Below are 17069 nucleotides of genomic sequence, written 5' to 3'. Positions count from 1 at the left end.
TCATTAGAATAATTAGACCAATTTCAACTTCATAAATTATAGAAAAACAGAAATATACCGTAAAATAATTTACCCTGTAAAATCATAGGATATAAGGATATATGTTAAATTGTTGCCCCATTTTTCTTTTAAATTTGATGTATTTTTCTATAATTGTATATTTTTTGACCGTATTTAAAAAATAAACTGTAAAAACAAGAAATCTTGTTGAAAAAAACAGATACTTTCTGGCAGCTGCGGGGCATCAGAAATAAACTGTAAAATAACTTTTTTCACTGTAAAATTTAAATTTCCCCTCTAAATTTGCGTTTTTTTACTGTAATTTTCTGTTTTTTTACTGTATTTAAAAAATACATAGAATTTTTTTTAGAGTGTAGACTTTTTAAGTCAGTATAATATAATTTATATTCAAGTGACTTACAAAGGCAATTTGCTTTAACCAAAGTTTGAACTAAAGTTTTTAAGTTAGGTGGAAATTTTTTACAGTGTATAGGTACAACCTGCCCCACCAACAGCACTGCTCCCACACACACGTATCTTTTTTCCGAGAATCCCACCCATCCGAAACTGTCACCTACACTTCACAAATTTGTGGTGGACTGTATTGCGTGGACGTATAATATTGCATGTTTTCCATTTCTTTCATTGGTAACACTTTAAGGTCTCATTAAGATGAGTTAGCTAACGTGAATTAACAAAAAGTATCATCAGCATTTATTAGTCTTTTATATGTAATATTCATAAATATTTATTAATTTGTATATCTTTTGTTATCTTCTTGTTTGTCCATGTCAGTTCATTGTGCATTAACTAATGGGTTACTATTGTATGATTTAACAAACATAGTTGTTAACATTCATTTATTGTTCTTTGTTATTTCATTTTAAAGGGATAGTTCACACACACAAACAAAAAAATCATCATTTACTCACGCTCATGTCATTTCAAACCTGGACGACTTTCTTTCTTCAGCAGACTCAAAAGAAGCTATTTTGAAGACCCTGCACCCACACAACATTGACTTCTATTGACTGAACACAAAACGACTGAAGCATTTCTAAAACTATATATTCTTCTTTTGTGTTGCATAGAAAAAAAGAGTCGAGATGATGGTGAATAAATGATGATAGAATTCTTATTTTGGGGTGAACCTTTAACTAATGTAGATGCTTAATGCTGCTGTCGTAAATACAAAAGTAATACAGCATATTAAATATAGATTTTTTTTCGTTTTAATATTTCTGTAAAATTGTTTAACTTTAAGTGTATTGTATCGTCTTGTTCTATTTCTGTATATAACGGTATGTAGACTCCCGATCAAGACAAAAGCCTCTCCAGCTCAGCCGTACCAGCAGAGGGCACCATTAAAACCTCCTGCGTCTTTACGCGCCTCTCTCGAAGCGGTCTTGAAGCCTCCGCGCATGCGCACCAGCGGCGCGCCTCTTCCCTCCTCGCAAAATCAAACCACCGCTCGTCCGCCAAACGCCGAGCCGACAATGGCACAACTGGTGGGTCCTCTCCGCAAAGAGCTCGCCGACTCCCTCTCCTCCTGCCGGGTGCTGGTGGTCGGGGCCGGGGGCATCGGCTGCGAGCTCCTAAAAAACTTGGTCCTCACGGGCTTTAAGAATATTGAAGTGGTAAGTTGGAGAAAGGCGGACTCTCTTTGTGCTGAGTGCGTTAGGCCCCGTTATCACACGATCACCGTTTACAGTGAACTCGTAGAGGAACAAAACGAGTCGTGAGCTTTATATTTTTGCATATGCAAGTTGCGTTATGTGTTTTAATAGTGTAATGTCGATTGTATTGTCGTAGACATTAAAATCTGATTTTTACCCGTCGAGCCATGTTTATCTCCTGCTGAAAGAAGTAAACAAACGAGAGTAATCGTCTCAGAAATTCTAATGGTTTTAGTAAGAATTGTATTGGGTTTAATGACAACTATAATGGTTTCTACTGGTAATGTTTTGGGTTCTTTTAGCGGGATGGTATCTGGCTGATGGGAACCAATTAGCACACTATTAAATCCTACTGGAATAAGACCCCAAAATACAAAACATTAAGGAATTTTATAAGGGTTTTAATGGTGAACAGCTGATGATTCATATTGCTATTGTAATGTAAACCATTGGCCTTTTAGGTTCTTGTAAATGCATGAAATCTGGGGACTTGTTATTCTACACACCAGATAAAAGAAATCATGCAACGTTTTTCTTGTAAGAAGGTATTCAATTTTATATATATAATAGTATATATAATAATAGTAACTTACTGCAGTAATGTTTATTTGTAAGAAAAATGTAAAACCCATTAACGAACATTTTGAATATAATGAAATAAGCAAGATACTTGTGTTTCACGTCAATGAATCAATTATCTTTGAATATAACAGTTAATGCCAAAAACTTTAGAAATAGTTATTGATATTAGTTATTGACAAAAGCAAAATTCATCCTTTATGCACCTGCTGTTTTCTTACTGTGTCCATTAGCTAGTATGAGCACCAGGCTTTAGTATTATGTTTGACGTTTGTCATGTTTGCAGATCGACCTGGACACCATTGACGTCAGCAACCTCAACAGGCAGTTTCTGTTCCAAAAGAAACATGTTGGCAAGTCCAAAGCGCAGGTAAATGGCGTTTCAACTGAGCTCAGCCCACATGACATGCATGTGTCAGACACTAAAGAATTATCAATGCGTTTCAGGTTGCCAAGGAGAGCGTGCTGAGATTTTGCCCGTCTGCAAATATCACTGCTTATCATGACAGCATCATGAAGTGAGTCCTGACAACTTGGTGTTATATTAACACGCATACGGTAACACTTTACAATAAGGTGCTATTATTTAACATTAGTAAATGCATTAGCTAACGTTAGATAACAATGAACAATTAATTTTTTCAGCATTTATTAATCCTTGTTAATGTTAGTTTATGTCAATACAGTTATTCATGTTAATTCATGATGCATTAACTAATGTTAACAGTGACCATGTTTGATTTTAATAATGTATTAGTAAATGCTGAAATGAACACGAATTAACATTAATAAGTGATGTATTAGTATTGTCCATTGTTAGATCATTTTAGCTAATGCATTAACTAGTTGTTAATAAATAGCACCTTATTGTAAAGTGTTACCACGCATACTTTATCTGGAGCATCAAAATGCAGATGGTTCTCTCGAGATGCTGTTTAACATTGGTTTGTGTGCTCTTTACAGTCCAGACTACAACGTGGAGTTCTTTAGGAATTTCCAGCTTGTCATGAATGCTTTGGACAACAGAGGTAAGTCATGTTCTCTAAAACCTTGCACATGTAGATAAGCACATTTACATTTATACATTTGGCAATCACTTTTCATTCCGAAGCTTTTGAGCTAAATGTTTTACTACATTCTCTAGGAGTTGTATACAAGACCTTTGCATTGTTAACCTTCAAAAATGTTTTTGTTTTTGCAGCGGCCAGAAATCACGTCAACAGAATGTGTTTGGCAGCAAACATTCCTCTCATTGAAAGTGGCACAGCGGGGTATCTGGGACAAGTTACGGTTATCAAGAAGGCAAGGAACATTTGTTAAGTTTTGAGACAAATATGCCGTTTTCTCACGTTTTTAATTTTTTTGAAATGCAGGGTAAGACAGAATGCTACGAGTGTCAGCCTAAACCTACACAGAAAACCTTCCCAGGTTGCACCATTCGCAACACACCCTCAGAACCCATTCACTGCATCGTGTGGGCCAAATATCTCTTCAAGTAAGTTGACTGAAATAAATCCTGTCATGCTTTAGTGACCAAATTGATTGTGTGCCTAATCGAATTAGACCATCTTGACATGAGCACCTGCTATTTGTATTTCAATATTAGTGATATTACTTCTTACAAGCTTAAAGAATTATTGCACCCTGTATGTAATTGGTATGACTTGTCTCCACAGTCAGCTGTTTGGCGAGGAGGATGCGGATCAGGAAGTTTCGCCTGACACGGCTGATCCGGAGGCCGCCTGTGAGTTAGCACCACATTAAAAAAAGTGATGCACCGTATCGTCATCTATTTTATTAAAGCTTCCTGCTTAATTATGTACATGGTGTGTTGAATGTCCAAAAAAATAAACGTTTCAAAGTTTATAAGCTTTTATATATGCTCGGAAACTATGTTGGGGTGCTATTTTTTAATGTTTGTATGGTTTGACTGCAGGGAATCCTGCAGACGCAGCGGCACGAGCTACAGCCTCCGAGCAGGACGGAGACATCAAACGAGTGTCCACTAAAGAGTGGGCTCGCTCCACAGGCTACAATCCCGTCAAACTCTTCAACAAGGTGCAGTTAAAATCCTAACTTCACGTTTGACCCTTAACAAATAAAGTAAGGATTTTTAAAAGTGTTTTTTATCTTCCTTTTCGATGGAACATTTCAGCTTTTTAAAGACGACATCATGTATCTGTTGACTATGGATAAGTTGTGGAAAAAGAGGAAAGCCCCTGTACCTCTTGACTGGACTGAGATCCAGCAGCTGGGTGAGTTTTTACATTTACATTTATGCATTTGGCAGACGCTTTTATCCAAAGCGACTTACATTGCATTGTACTATACATTTGTTTCTGACTATGTGCAATCCCCTGGGATCGAACCCATGACCTTGGCGTTGCTAGCGCCATGCTCGAACCACTGAGCCACAGTTTCAATTGTAGTTTCAGACTGAATGTGGGCATTGGCTATCACAGTGAGCTCTAAGTTAAATAATAATTTATTTGGGTTAATAAGGTTGTTTTGTGATAGCATGTTCTCAGGATGACGTCTGTGGGTCTGGTCTGAAGGATCAGCAGGTTTTGGGCGTTCAGGGTTATGCTCAGCTCTTCCAATGCAGTGTGGAGACTCTCCGATCTCAGCTCAAAGAGAAGGGTGACGGTGCAGAGCTGGTTTGGGACAAGGTGAGCTTTTACATGATAGAAGGACAAGCAGTATTAAACATCTAGTTTACCAAGAACCTTTTTTCTGACACTAGTACCGTCTATAGAAATGAGTGACATTGGTGACCATATTGTTTTTTCTTGTCAAAATGTGTAAGATGTATAAAAAATGTCTCTGATTTCAGGATGACCCTCCAGCCATGGACTTTGTAACGGCAGCTGCAAACCTTCGTATGCACGTCTTCAGCATGAACATGAAAAGCCGTTTTGATGTCAAATGTAAGCCGTTGAAAAGCAAAAAAATATAATTATATACAGAAAAGTCATTACACAATACAAACATTAAAAGGGATTTTTCTTAAACATGAACTAAGAATAAGCTTAATTATTTAAATGTGTATACAATTAAAATCCTAAATTATGAAGTAAGGGGATAAAATAACATTCTTTGTATTAGTGAAGTTGTTCTGATGTATTTATTAACAAAAATTGACTACCTTACACTTCAATAGACAATGGCTGTACAACTTTCGGAAATAATTGTCGTTTTAAATCTTTTTGTCTGTTCATGTAGCCATGGCTGGGAACATCATTCCAGCGATCGCCACCACTAACGCCGTCATCGCCGGTCTCATTGTTCTGGAGGGGCTGAAGATTCTCAACTCAGACTTTGAACAGTGTCGCACGGTAAAATGCTGCAGATTACAGTCAGTGTTAACCAAACTGCATCATTAATGCAACACGTTTTTTTGGTCGAGGTAAAGCTGGTACCTTTTTCTATTTAGTGAACTTTGGTTCAATCGTTTTTTTTTTTTTTAGATCTTTCTGAACAAACAACCCAATCCCAGGAAGAAGCTCCTGGTTCCATGTGCGCTGGACCCTCCCAATCCCAACTGTTACGTGTGTGCCAGCAAACCTGAGGTCACCGTCAAACTTAATGTGCACAAGACCGTTGTGCTGGCTCTTCAGGACAAGGTAGCAAAAATCCCTAGAATACACCATAATCTGTAGTTATACCACAGGGCTGTTGAATGCTTCAATCTGATTGGTTGACAAACGTTCTATGGGTGTGCATTAACTTTCAGTAAATGCATACCTATGAAGATGTGTCAAATGTGTGCCGACCGCATCTCAGTTCCACATCACTTCGCCAAGATTAAATAACAGAAGGTTATAGTGTAGCCTACAGGCCATCAACTCACACAGCAACCTGCTCTTGATCTGACGTTTGTAATGTCAAACTTTACTGTTAATGGAAACACGTGCACAGTTTCGTTTCAATAAACATTAAAAAAATAATATAAAAATACATATATAAATGAAACATCTTCAGGCACATTTTTATTTTTGTGTGGATTGACACACTCTTATAGCTAATATATCTGCATTTTGGCCTTTTCAGATATTGAAAGAAAAAATTGGCATGGTGGCACCGGATGTGCAAATTGAAGATGGAAAAGGAACTATCCTCATCTCTTCTGAGGAAGGAGAGACTGAAGGTTGTCATTTAGTACATTGGTGCACTTTACAAGTCTGCCTCTAGAGGGTGTTCTTATTATAACCTCAGCTCTCATCTTGTTTTAATGTTTTGGTCTCTGTCTCTCTTTAGCAAACAATAACAAGTTTTTGTCCGACTTTGGGATTCGAAACGGGAGCCGTCTTCAAGTGGATGACTTCCTACAAGATTACACACTTTTGGTCAATGTACTTCACAGGTCAGTGTATGTCTATAAAGCTACTTTTATACCTTATTATTACTCTTCTTGAACTTTGAGATTTGTTATGTTGGTTGTAGTGAGGACTTGGAAAAGGATGTGGAGTTTGAAGTTGTGGGTGATGCGCCAGAAAAAGCGCCAGGCCCAAGTGCCCCAGAGGAGGGGAAAAGCATTGCCAATGGTAGCAACGATTCTGCCCAGCCTTCTACCTCATCTAAAGGTAAACCTATATAGTTCCGACCCATATGATAGACTAAAGACATAACTTCAATTAATGTACCGAGTTGATTTGTATTTTTAGGTAAGCGATTTATTTATGGATCAAATGAAACGGTCCTCTTCTGTTTGGCATTTGTAAGTAAAACAGAGTTTCTCTCTTATAGCCGCTGCAGACGATGATGATGTCCTTATTGTAGACTCCGATGAAGAACCAACCTCAAGCACCATGGAAACCTCCCCGGACACCAGTAACCGCAAGAGAAAACACCAAGACGCTGATACAGACGATGCTGCGTCCAAGCGCAAACGCGTTGACCAACACCCAGCCCAGGACGATGATGACATCATTGCTCTAGATTAGCACATTTCCTTATGACTCCCATCAGAGGATTTTCCTCCATTGTATTTTCGTATGGATTCTCTTACCAACATGTAAATATATCTACAAAACGGTTCAAGTTCAGTGGATGTCTTTTTCCTTCTGTCCTTTGTTAAGAACAGAAAATAAGTTCTGAACTGCACTTGGTTCGATTTTTTTTCTCAGATGGATAAAATGCTTTTCAACTTTTTTACAAATGTGTGCACCTCCCGGTGTTTCAGAAAAGCTGGAGAAAAGTGCTTGCTGTATTTCAGTGCGTTTTATCATCTTTGAAAACCATATTTATTACAGATTTTCTGCAGCCAACCTTTGTTATATTTACCATCATTTTACAGTATAGTTGTATTACTGTATGGGACTGTATTATCAACTGTTGCATTGCTTAAGCACCACAATGAAATATATAGGGTTTTTTTTACAGAAAAAATACACTTGGATAAATATTTATACCTTAGCGTTTCTTCTTATATTTACTTATACGATTTTTGCCCAGTAAATAATAATCCCTAATTTTTTGGTCAGAATTGGCAGCTGAATAAAGGGTCCGAAAACGTGTCGTTGTAGGGGTACAATATCTTGATTGCTCGTTGGCGTATGTTAGTGTAAGACGTTAGAACACGATGTTTTTCTCTTTGCTGTCACGTAGAAATCAGAGTCCACGGGCCACGTCGTGATTGCTGTCAACAAACAAGATGCTGCCAAAGACTAGATGTTAAAATGAAGGTATAGGGGTGCAAAGTTCGTTAGGTCCCGACTTCGCGATTGGCGCATAACTCACATCCTTGCGCATGCGTATTAGCTAGAACAGCCAGGAAAAGGTATTTTTTGGCGCAATTTGAGTTTATGAAACAGAATTTATTATACCGTTTATTTCAGGTTTAGTCGTTTGTCGAAAAAATTACAATTTATTTTGACATTAGTCAGCAATTTTAGAGATATCTGCCCTACCCCATTCAAGTGGATAGGGCTTGGTCTTGTATGACTGAAGATGCTGCCTGGAGGCGTGGAAAATATGGCCGCCGAGTTCGACGACTTTCTCAAAAAAAGCTTTGACGATGCTGCTTGACTCATATTGTTGCCTATTTTCTGGTTGCCAAGTGAAATGTAAATTTTGCGTCTTTAGTGGTTTATTACGTAGACCTATGTAATGCAGTGTCTGCCGAACATAGTGTAAAGAAGAATTGCTGATAATTCCTAAAAATATATCTTTGGGTTTGTAGTAACTGTTTTTATATAATTTTTGAATAAATAGTTGAATAACGATACATTTTTGTAACGGGTAAATTCAACTGAAGCCACTCCATGCTTACATAAACACGGCCGCTCCCATTTTTTTTATATGCATTACTAACCAGAACAACCATTAGTCCTTCCAAGAATTACTTTTTCATTTAAGAATTCCCTAAAATAAGTAATGTGATTTAAAATATCCATGTCAGTGTCCAGCCATGTCCCTCCGCCTCGCTTTGGATGAAGCTGATTGGATTGAGCTGTACGACCCCCCAGCCTGACACACCGGCGACTGGATTTCGTCCTCCATTTTATTCCCCTTTCGTTGGGGTATTTAAATCTGCCCATCCACAGACAACCTATTTGTGAGCTTTTGTTTCGAGTAGAAAAAAAGAGTTTTGGAAACATTTAGCTCCTCTTTGTATTTTGGTGGGCGTTGCAGCCTTTTTTCATTCATCCGCCAATCAACGGCAAGTTGTGGTTTGTTGTTACAAGTTTGGCTACAAGCTCGCACGTAAAGGACTTAATTTCACATGGCGTGCCTTGACACCACCTATTAATCGAGTTTTGAGCACAGCGTTTGGTCTGTTTTAAGGTCCTGCGCGATTCATTTATCATAAAGGAAAACAGCACGCAACATGGTGACACTGACAGCTATCGTATCTCCTCTCGGTCGGCAGATCCACATACGTTTAGTGAGACAAGTTAGGAGCCAGCGTTGGATACCTGCTCGGAAATGCAACCTGTCTCTCTGCTCCAGCAAACTTGCTTCGACCCAATGTAAGTTTTTTTTCTTTAAATTGACTTTTTTGTCAGGTGGCTTTTGTTTTGGTTGTGGCCACATAGTGATTCTTTTAATAAACAGCTTGTGCGCAAATTTCCAACCCCGTTTTATTAGTGTTGTTGTAATGCTATTTATGACAGTGTTGATGATTATGCAGTCACATCTGGAATGTTTATCAGAAAACGCCTTCCTGCGCCGATTCTTTACACTTCCGGGTCTTGCATAACCAGGAATGTTTACACGAGACTTGATGGTAAATGATCAGAATGACGAAAGATTGATTGTACCAGCACAGCTTTAGTATATTAATTAATTTCTATGGTAAAACTTTAAATGTTTTTTATATATAAATTGTATACGTTTCATGTTTTGACGTGTTTCCACAAGCCCCGCCCATTGACATAAGGGTTATGTTTATGATATCTGAAGAACATTTGAACGAAACCAGCCCTAAGGATGCGGTATGTCAAATGAGAAACATTGTGTCATTAAGTGTTATTAAGCATCTCTGTAAGAGCAATTTTAAACAGCAGTTATTAGACAATAGAGCAATTTTAGAGAAAAGCAGTGTAAATGCTACAATTTCTTTTTGTTAGTTTTAGGGGATACATTTGACCAAAATTCAATCAATTTAAACAATAAAAATAGTAAATAATTATATATTTATATATATATATATTATAATATATATATATATTATTATTATAAATAATAATTTGTGCTTGTAGTTTTCCTGCAAATCCAGTAGCTGTTTACAGCACAGTATTTCTATTGTGTGCTGTTATCTTATCTAAACCCAGATTATCTGAAAAGCACATAAAGTCGGATTGAAATCACAGAAAGTAAATGTTAAAGTGTAATAGCCTGTTCGCGGAAACAGGTGAACATTTACAATAAAGTAATAAAATGTTTATAGACGTACAGTAGTATGACAGCTCCATGTTTGTGGTAAAGAAAATAACAGGGTAAACTCATTTAATCAAAGAGTGCATTTGGTTCATATTTAATCGAAGACTATACTGTAAGGCTATAGTTAGATGTTGCGTTTGCACAATTGTAATCTGCTAGACCATTTAAAAGGCTGTCAGGAATTATAGTAAAGTGCCTTGTGTAGTATTTTAATCCAATGAAAGCCCTGCTGGTCACATTCCCTGGCAGTTTATACATTTCATTCCTTTTGTGGACCCGAAAGCATGTGACCATAATCTTAACTTCCCCACTTGTGATTCATGAAGTATAAAGGTCTCTTTCTTGTTTGCTCAAGGATGTAATGTCTAGGGCATGCCCATTCATAAAGATGTCTTGAAACCCGGCTGAATGTCTTCCTGTTTGTTCTCTTAAATTTTCCCAGGACATTCCTATTGTCCGTTTCTTTTATTTGAGTCATCAAATCACAGGAGGAAGTTTCATTTTTTTCTCTTGACTGTTTCTTTCGTGAGGCGAAAAGTACAGCTCGTTGGCCGAGTCCCTACGTTTTCTCGCTTTCGTTTTCCCTCGCTAGTTGTTTAAGTTTTTTAAATTTTTTAAAGCTTTTTAGAAGAAATGTGTAACGTAATGCACGAGGCGGCGTATTGCTCTTTAAATTGTAAGTATCTATCTATCTATCTATCTATCTATCTATCTATCTATCTATCTATCTATCTATCTATCTATCTATCTATCTATCTATCTATCTATCTATCTATCTATCTTGTACTGTACTGTACGCCTACTACTATAACGCGTTTTACCGCATTGATAATTCTGTCATTTTTTTATTTGGGCTGTCTACGTAGGCAGCATTTTGTCCTTCAGATAGGTTTATTTATCTTAATTATTTTAATGGCGTCAAAGACGCGCAATGCCCAAAAACGCAGAAAAAAGATGTTTCAGTATATGGAAAGACGCAGGGCTTTTGAGACACCGTTGTGTTTGTGACTGAAAATTATCTCCTGGCCGTTTTTCTTCTTTCGTTTTAGTGCATCCGATGTGGCAGGAGCCTCTCGCGGTTCCCGGTGGAGACAAACAATCGCCCATTGACATAACGGTGCGCAAAAGCGTCTTTGACTCGCGGCTCAGACCCCTGAAAGCGCAATACGACCCGAGGAGCTGCCAGCAGATCTGGAACAACGGCTACTCCTTCCTTGTGGAGTATGACGACACCAACGACAAATCCAGTAAGTCGCACTGTTTCGTCAGAAACTATGATAAAATGTTAGTTTTTTTTTAGTTTTGTGGTTTAAGCCTCCCGTCGGAAAGAAATCTATAGATTTAATAGTTATAATGGGAATTGTGTTGGTTTAAATGGTTTAAACTATAATAATCTCTACAAAATGTGTTGTGTTGTGTTTTTACCATCTTAATTTTCTCAAACATTGACAAATAGTGATCTTGCTTTTATTTTGTTGCAAAATAAAAGTATTTATTTTTTCAAATCGATCAGTAAATCAACCTTAACAAGGTAAAACAAATCGTGCTGGGTTGTGAGAGACTGTAAATTATACTAAAATAAATTTGCTTCAGCTTTAAAGGGAGGACCATTGGAGGACCAGTTCAGACTGTGTCAGTTTCATTTCCACTGGGGGGAGAACAAAGCCTGGGGCTCAGAGCACTCCATAGATCGACGCCTTTACCCTGCTGAGGTACCCTTAACCCACACCCAAAAAATGAACTCGTGAACATTGCTCTTTCTGTCTAAACATTGCATCATGTATGCAATGATGAATCAGAGGTTTTTTGTTGTTGTTGTCATAATCATGCATGTGTATTTGTTAATATTTCATTTTGGTATATACTTTAAAATTGAGAAAGTTTCAAATAAAAAAATTGAACATGTTTGGTTAATCGAAAGTAAAAAAACATCTTTTCAGTCTCTGGCCTTATAGTCGTCATTTTTTTCTGAGAAGGAAATACTCCCCTCTTGCGTTACAGAGGGCGGAGGCATTATAGTTAAACATCCTTCTATTTTTGCTGCTTGACTGTTAAAGACATTTGATTGACAGTTTGGCACTGAACCTGGATATGCACTATTGTCACTTAAACTGTTTCATAATTTATAGACGGGTGTGTTACTGGCGTTGAGAATGTGACCTTGTTTAAACTCTCAACACTCTTGTTGCTGTAATGATTTGTGTGTGTGTGTGTGTGTGTGTGTGTGTGTGTTGTGTGTGTGTGTTGTGTGTGTGTGCGCGTGTGTGTGCGTGCGTGCGTGTGTGCGTGTGTGCGCGTGTGTGTGTGTGTGCGCGTGTGTGTGTGCATGCAAAAGAGCTCATATTTCAGTCCTGTAAATGTATCCTCTATTGCGTAAAGTGCATTTATTTTCCACTTCTGGATTAAAGGCACGCATTTGTTTCCATGGTTTTGACTGTGTCCAAGCCATTGTGCTTCGGAAGAAAAACGTCCAAAAAGACAAACCTTGACTATGAAGTTATGAAAGAAGGACTGAGTATAGTTGTAAACTGAATCAAACCAAATGCATTATGGGAAAGGAATGCAACATTTATACGTATTCACAGTAGTATGGGTGTGTATCTGTTTTCTTTACAAACAGCTTCACATTGTTCACTGGAATTCTGACAAGTACAGTTTGTTTGAAGAGGCTGTTGTGGAAGAAAATGGACTGGCTGTTATTGGAGTCTTTTTGAAGGTACTTCAACTTTTTTATAAAATAGTTCATTAAAAAAAAGAAAACTAACTAAATACTGATGAAAAAGCAGCCAATAAGAGCCCATCATAGCCGGAACTGAAATATGCTGAAATATATGAATATGAAATATAATCAAATGTTGATGTTGGAATTTTTAAAAGTTACATTTGGGTCGTTCTATAGTTTTAAGTCTACTTTTGTTCTTAATTAAGCAAAACTTTTCTTAAATTACCATAAAGTTTTGAACTGTAGTGTTTTTAAAAAGCATTTTTTTGTCTTCACAGGTTGGAAAGAGGCATGAGGGTTTGCAGAAACTGGTGGGTGCCTTGCCTGCCGTCAGACACAAGGTAAAGAAGCAAAAAACAGTATAAAGTAGATGTTTGGTACACATTGAGCCACGCATTTGTTGTGCTTTATTGAGATAATAATCTTGTTGCAAGAATAATCTCACATTGTTAGATTTGAGTTCACTTTTAGAAGCATTTGTAGTTACAAAATGCTTTGTGAATAGTATAATATCTCTGTCCCAACTAGGACAGCGTGGTAGAGTTCACCAAGTTCGACCCCGCATGTCTTCTCCCGAAGAACATCGATGACTATTGGACCTACGCGGGATCTCTGACCACCCCTCCCCTCACGGAGGCCGTGACGTGGATCATAATGAAACAGCATATTGAAGTCAGTCATGATCAGGTAGGAGACTAATATTTTTGGGGAATGTGAGGCAGGAAATTGAGGGGTGATTTTCCATAGAAAATCTTAAAGGAGGAAATTAACTTTCCTAAAGTTGAAAGGATACCTCTCTGGACAAATCTAGATTAAAACTATATATTTTGGTTTAATAAGCGAGTTATAAAGTTAGACTTTGAGAGCTTTCTGACACTGGCTGTTAACTCGGCCGGTGGGCTGTTCGTCATTTGTTCCCCTGCTCCATGGTAACCTGGGAAATGGAATGGAAAGTTCATCTGGTTTACTGCTGACGTCTGTTTATTCATCTGTCTGAACCCCCCTTAAACGGGCAAAATGACTTAGAACCAACAACACATTATAAGAAACACCAATGCTCAATAACAGAAATATTTTAGTAATAATTTGAAAGATATAATATGTAATCATTAAAACAATATAATAATTATATAATCCTTAAAATATTTTTGTTTACCATTGCATTAAAACAGATCACGGCTGTGTTTATAGTCACTTTAAAATGGCTTTGAATGAATCTCATTCAATAAACATTTACATTTCTAACTCTCAGTTGTATATTTATTAACATATTCTCTCACAAACTTCTCTCGTTCTCTCAGTTGGCAGTGTTTCGCAGCTTGCTCTTTACATCTGCAGAGGAGCAGGTGCAGAAGAGTATGGTCAACAACTTCCGCGTCCAGCAGGACTTGAAAGGACGGGCCGTCCGTTCCTCTTTCACCCCCTTCCTACAGGACGCTCCATCGATGGAGTAACAACACAAATTCACAACCTAACGTCTAAAAGAAGCACAAACTCAGTTGTTACTTTTACCGGAGACTCTGTTATCAATCAAGGTCTTAAACTGGATTTTCTCATTTACACACTCATCTAACAGGTTGAAAGGGATTAGAAAAGGTATAGTGTTCTCAAATGAGTGCAGTATCGGAAGGGTGTTTGTTGCTGTATTTGTACAAGTACTGAATCTAGGATTTTATTTTCAAAACGTAACACAGCATTGCCTCGGTCAAAATATTGGCGAGTTTTTTTTTTCACTTTTGAGGATAAAACGCCCCCTCTTGTGGATAACTGACAGATTACAACACATGCTTTCTAGTTAGTCTAGTTAGTTTTAATTCAGCACTTTTAGTTTAATTGCAAACTTGTTTACTGTCTGAGGGAATTTCTTTTAAGCATGAAACTGCACAATGCCTTTGACTTTTAAGATGTTATAATCGTTTTAACGAAGTATTTTCAATATTTTCAATTTTCAATAGTGCAGTATGTTTAAGACTAGAAGTATAATCTTTATAAAAGGTGCACTGGTAATATGAGATGTAGAGTGATGTAGATTAATACGCACAATTCTTTAAATTATTAGCATTATTGTACTTTCAATATTATCAGAGCAGGTTATTATCATCCATAGTGCCTTTAAAGTTGTACGATGATTTATTCTCCATTAATTTCATGTAATCAACAAATCAAGCGCACAATGTCTTTGGCCACATTTGCATCTGGGTGAAATATGTGCATGCAGTACAATATTTTTTTACCATTTGTTGGTCTCATCTCATCGATTAAGCTCACGTTTATTGTTGTTACGCTGTTTCTGGGACTTTAAGTGCATTTGTAGCGGAGATGAGGTTTGTATATAAGAATGTCTTGTAGAATTTATTCCGGGTCACTTGGATGTGTTTTCCACTGTATTTCATTATACAATTTTAAAAGAGGGACCTTATTTCTCCACTAGAGGCGCATGGGAGACCACTCAATATCGAATTGGGAAGCACAGCAAGACCAATTGGTATTTGAATCTCATTCGTGGCATTCCATTTGCAATTTCTAAAAAATCCTGTAAATGCAATAAGGCAAAAAATATTAAAATAGGGTACTGAGACATGTTATTACTTGTATGCATGCAAGTTGTGAGAATTCTATTGAGGAGAGATGGAGTTTTCTTGCTTGGTATTGAAAAGATGCTTCAAAGTTAAATTGCTACGGAGATGTGCAGTTTTTTTTCATTGCCAACTGACGCTGGTCTTTTGTTATGGCTGAATAACAACGTTCTTGTATAAACTCTCCCTAAAATGGCCTCCCATTTGAATGGGCCACCTGGTTCTCTCTCCACCGGGTCGATGGCTGAAATTCAGAGTGATGCTGAGTAGATTGGAAAGCTGTATTTGCACTGTACAAACACTGGGATATGGACGGTTGGGAGCTCTTCCCTCCACCTGCACGAGTTTTCAGCTACTCTGTGCCCTTAGTCTAAAAAGTAGGGAACATTCTTTCGCATCAGGAGGGAGGCGCAGTGTTTTCCTATTGAAGCAGGAGTGAATAGCTTGTGAAGGATCTTTTGTTTGGGTTTAAATTATGCATTGCAGTTCTTAATATTTAAATGAACATCAAATTGATATTCTTGATAGGATTGCACGGCTGAAATCTTTCTGGTATGATTTGGCTTCGATCTAGTTACCTTGAGGTCTTCATTCAATTAAAAAATAACACTAAAACTTCACTGCCACTTTGCTTACAACTCATTTGTAAAATGGTCACTTATATACTTGTGGTAACTTTTATAAATGTTATGATCTAAAAGTATGCAAAACTTAACATGATTGGATTCCACCGTGTGCGAAAGGTATTGTTGTATTTACTATGTAATCGAACCTTCACGTTTCCGTTTTATATGGGTCACTATTTGTTTTACTTTTGGGCGGATACAAGATTCTGCCCTGGGGATTCAGACAGGGTAAGAGGGTGGTGCCGGAGGTTTATGGAGGCCCCATCCCTGCATTCACAGCATGCACCAAAATGCTTGTTAGGTCCGGCTCAGCTGCATTAAAAGGCACATGTTTTGGTGGACTCTGCATAGGAGGTGCCTGAATGTCAACAACTGCTTAGTAACCTCCCATTCATACTGTCTGAAATGTTTGTGTATTATCATTTTATGTGTAAAAAATAATAAATACATTTTTTCTTTACATGTGTGTTTGTTTAATGATTGGCTGTATGTTAGTTTTTTGTATGCTTTGACAACAACTATAGCCATGATGTCTATGTGGAGGCCTGGAAATCTCTCGGATCTTGCCTAAAATATATTTATTTGTGTTCCCGAAAATGCCGTGAGGTCTTGAAACATGCTGAACATCATGTGGGTGGGTAAAAAATAACACCTGATTTTCAGGTGAACTTTTCCTTTAACGACTGAATTTGCCAGCAGTCTAAAAAAATGCTGGGCTATTTTCAATTCAGCGTTGGTCAAAAAGGGACAAACCCAACTGTTGGGTTGTTTCAACACGAAAATTCTGGGTTGTCAAATAGACCATTTGCTGGGTTAATTTAACCCAGTTTTATTTTGTCCCGTTTTGACCCAACGCGGGTTTAAAATAACCCAGCATTTTTAACAAACTTCTCTTTTTACTCTGAAGTTATAGATTGTCTTACAGTATCTTAGATTTGTACGTTTTGTTTATCATTTAAGTGAACATGGCATCTTATAACAATAAAACATCTGGAACTTTTTTCTA

The 17069-nt window shown here is 37.4% G+C and overlaps 2 protein-coding genes across 3 annotated transcripts; both read left to right on the top strand.

Annotated features, from left to right (window-relative positions):
• Positions 1-1438: 1438 nt before the first annotated feature.
• uba2 (ubiquitin-like modifier activating enzyme 2) lies at positions 1439-8481 on the top strand. Its single transcript, XM_057329618.1, has 17 exons — positions 1439-1637; positions 2542-2625; positions 2703-2773; positions 3219-3283; positions 3457-3557; positions 3629-3750; positions 3932-3999; positions 4192-4313; positions 4411-4510; positions 4773-4924; positions 5089-5182; positions 5478-5590; positions 5723-5878; positions 6306-6402; positions 6513-6618; positions 6699-6838; positions 7002-8481. The coding sequence occupies exons 1-17, from the start codon at positions 1497-1499 to the stop codon at positions 7196-7198; spliced, it is 1929 nt and encodes a 642-aa protein (XP_057185601.1). The 5' UTR covers positions 1439-1496; the 3' UTR covers positions 7199-8481.
• Positions 8482-8730: 249 nt separating this feature from the next.
• Positions 8731-16523, top strand: ca5a (carbonic anhydrase Va). 2 transcript variants are annotated; one of them, XM_057329620.1, is made up of 7 exons: positions 8731-9226; positions 11189-11386; positions 11733-11851; positions 12760-12855; positions 13140-13202; positions 13390-13548; positions 14163-16523. In XM_057329620.1, the coding sequence occupies exons 1-7, from the start codon at positions 9085-9087 to the stop codon at positions 14313-14315; spliced, it is 930 nt and encodes a 309-aa protein (XP_057185603.1). In that variant the 5' UTR covers positions 8731-9084; the 3' UTR covers positions 14316-16523. The 2 variants fall into 2 exon arrangements, with proteins under 2 accessions (XP_057185603.1, XP_057185604.1); XM_057329621.1 differs by lacking the exon at positions 8731-9226 and adding an exon at positions 10096-10815.
• Positions 16524-17069: the final 546 nt, after the last annotated feature.

This window comes from Triplophysa rosa, linkage group LG3, assembly GCF_024868665.1.
Source record: "Triplophysa rosa linkage group LG3, Trosa_1v2, whole genome shotgun sequence".
Taxonomy (NCBI): domain Eukaryota; kingdom Metazoa; phylum Chordata; class Actinopteri; order Cypriniformes; family Nemacheilidae; genus Triplophysa; species Triplophysa rosa.
The sequence above is the reverse complement of the archived record's forward strand: the minus strand, read 5'-3'. Positions and strand labels throughout refer to the sequence as shown.

Excerpts from the sequence above, each read along its gene's own strand:
- ca5a (XM_057329620.1), top strand. The coding sequence starts at position 9,085 with ATGGTGACACTGACAGCTATCGTATCTCCTCTCGGTCGGCAGATCCAC. Across the intron at positions 11,387-11,732 it reads CGACACCAACGACAAATCCA|CTTTAAAGGGAGGACCATTG; the intron begins GTAAGTCGCACT and ends AATTTGCTTCAG. Across the intron at positions 12,856-13,139 it reads TTATTGGAGTCTTTTTGAAG|GTTGGAAAGAGGCATGAGGG; the intron begins GTACTTCAACTT and ends TTGTCTTCACAG.
- uba2 (XM_057329618.1), top strand. The coding sequence starts at position 1,497 with ATGGCACAACTGGTGGGTCCTCTCCGCAAAGAGCTCGCCGACTCCCTC. Across the intron at positions 5,591-5,722 it reads ACTTTGAACAGTGTCGCACG|ATCTTTCTGAACAAACAACC; the intron begins GTAAAATGCTGC and ends TTTTTTTTTTAG. Across the intron at positions 6,839-7,001 it reads GCCTTCTACCTCATCTAAAG|CCGCTGCAGACGATGATGAT; the intron begins GTAAACCTATAT and ends TCTCTCTTATAG.